The sequence below is a fragment of the Megascapheus bottae genome, chromosome 24 (genome assembly GCF_031878675.1).
Source record: "Megascapheus bottae isolate mThoBot1 chromosome 24, mThoBot2.hap1, whole genome shotgun sequence".
NCBI classification, from domain to species: domain Eukaryota; kingdom Metazoa; phylum Chordata; class Mammalia; order Rodentia; family Geomyidae; genus Megascapheus; species Megascapheus bottae.
In genome coordinates this window covers 394,974-397,500 of record NC_143532.1, presented here as the reverse complement: position 1 = coordinate 397,500, position 2,527 = coordinate 394,974, and the positions used below count along the sequence as shown (strand labels likewise).

General features: G+C 61.7%; 1 protein-coding gene across 2 annotated transcripts in view; it reads left to right on the top strand.

Moving 5' to 3' along the window:
* The window catches only part of Cpne7 (copine 7), a 13,218-nt gene extending 10,691 nt beyond the window's left edge, over window positions 1-2,527 (top strand). The window contains exons 14-15 of one of the 2 annotated variants that reach the window (XM_090357101.1): window positions 1,341-1,577; window positions 2,304-2,527. In XM_090357101.1, coding sequence (XP_090213227.1) covers window positions 1,341-1,577; window positions 2,304-2,441 — 375 coding nt within the window. In that variant the 3' untranslated portion in view covers window positions 2,442-2,527. The remainder of the gene's footprint in view (window positions 1-1,340; window positions 1,578-2,303) is intronic. The other variant, XM_090357100.1, reaches the window with a different exon arrangement.

Below are 2,527 nucleotides of genomic sequence, written 5' to 3'. Positions count from 1 at the left end.
CCTGTCCCCCGCCTTTGCCTGGAGGGCGGTGGGATGGCATTGTAAACCAAGTCAGCTTGTCCGGTGAATGCGGCATCTTGGTTCCTTTTTATTTTTCTTCCTTCTGTGCCCGTCTTGGGACTTGAGCTCAGGGCCTGGGTGCTGTTTCTGAGCTTTCATGCTCAAGGCTAATGCTCTGTCACTTGAGCCACTGCTCCACTTTCAGCTTTTTGTTAGTTAATTGGAGGTCAGAGGGTCACAGACTTAGCTGCCTAGGCTGGCTTTGAACCACAGTCCTCCTCTCGGTCACCTGAGAAACTTGGGTTACAGGTGTGAGCCACCAGGGCCCAGTTTTCTTTCTTGCATTTCTGGGAATGGAACACAAGGTGTTAGAATGTGCTAACCAAGTGTCTTCTACCATTGCACTATGCTCCCAACCCAGGACATTTAATAGGTACAACACTTACATCAGTACAGGAATGCAGTCCCATGTCCTTGTTGCCACAGTTATAACTTTCAAGCAGGACTGTGTCTGGCGTGGGATCCACCTGAACCCAGGCTGCGTTCCGTTGCCATGTTCCTGGATTATTTTGAAGCAGCTCCTAGTCACATGGCTTTCCCCGTAAATATCATGTGGACCTCTAAAAAGACGAGGTCCTAACTTACCTAACACATCACCATGCCCAGCTCCCAGCAGGGATTCCTGGCATCAAGGTGCCAGTGTGAGAGTTGCTTTTCTTCTCTTTCTTTTTTTTTTTTTTTTGCCAGTCCTGGGCTTGAGCTCAGGGCCTGAGCACTGTCCTTGGACTTTCTCAAGGCTAGAGCTCCACCACTTGAGCCTCAGCACCACTTCCGGCTTTTTCTATATATCTGGTACTGAGGCATCGAACCTGGTCTTCGTGCATGCCAGGCAGGCACTCTACACTAGACCACACTCCTGACCCCTGAGAGTTGCTTTTCTGTGGTGCCGTCTCCCCATCAGTGTGGGGTGAGGGCAGGACTGGGCAGTGTGGTGGCGTCTGGGCAGTGGCCTGTTGCCCTGAGTCTCCTTTGGGAGCACGAAGCTCGTCCTCTGCAAGGCCAGCAAGGGCAGCAGGCCAGGTGTCCAGGACTGGTGGGCGTGGGGCTGTGCGGCCAGCTGGACCTCGCGTGAGGGAGGCGAGCAGGGGTTCAGGTCCTGGGAACGAGGCAGGACCCTAGAGGCCTGGCATGTTGACCGGAAGGCAGGGGGAGCTCTGAGCCGCGCGAACCCCCGAGCTGGCTCCAGACGCCGCCCGGCCGCCCACAGCGGGGTCCAGCCAGCCTCGGCTGGTGGTGAGGTGCACGTGGCTGCCAAGCCCCCTCTCTGCCCCTGTGCCCAGCAATACTACATCCTGCTGATCCTGACGGACGGCGTGGTGACCGACATGGCGGACACGCGGGAGGCCATCGTGCGCGCCTCCCACCTGCCCATGTCCATCATCATCGTGGGGGTGGGCAACGCCGACTTCACCGACATGCAGGTCCTGGACGGGGACGACGGCGTCCTGCGCTCACCCCGGGGCCAGCCCGCACTCCGGGACATCGTGCAATTCGTGCCTTTCCGTGACCTGAAGAACGTGAGTGCTCCGAGGGGCTCCCGGGGCCTGCACGTGGCTCCCCGCCTGTGACGGATGAGTCCACGCCACGCCACGGCCCCCGGACACACAGCCCACGCCACGCCACGGCCCCCGGACACACAGCCCACGCCACGCCACGGCCCCCGGACACACAGCCCACGCCACGCCACGGCCCCCAGACACACAGCCCACACCACGCCATGGCCCCCGGACACACAGCCCACGCCATGATCCCCGCCTGTGACACACCAACCCACTCCATGCCACGACCCCCAGACACACAGCCCACGTCACACCACAGCCCCTGGACACACAGCCCACGCCATAATCCTCACCTGTGACACACAAGCCCACTCCATGCCACGGCCCCTGGACACACAGCCCACGCCAGGACCCCCCGGACACACAGCCCATACCGTGATCCCCGCCTGTCACGTGGGAGCCCTCACCACAAGTACAGACCCACAGCCCACACCGCCTCGCCACGAGGCCTGGCAAGAGCACACACTGAAGGTGTTCCTGGGGAGGGTGAGGTGGGCGCCAGGGCCCGGGGTCGCTTCCCCGCCCCCGTGCACAGAGCAGAACGGGTGATGCCGCACGGATGAGCTGGGGCAGTGCCTAGAGGCTTCCGTCACAGGTCAGCCTGATGGTGGCCCCTCTGCTGACTTGAGGCTGAAAGCTCTGACCCGAGGGGGAGTGGGGCCTCAGTCGTGTCTCTGCCTCCAGGCGTCCCCTGCGGCTCTAGCTAAGTGTGTGCTGGCAGAGGTGCCCAAGCAGCTGGTAGAGTACTACAGCCACAAGGAGCTGCCACCTCGCAGCCTGGGCGTCCACGCGGGAGAGGCCCGCCCCGGCCTGGCCTCCTGAGGACGCCACAGCAGATGCCGGCGCAGTGTCCGCGGGTCTCCACCGCCAGCACCCAGGAAGCCTCTGGTCCCCAGCCCAGCCCCCCC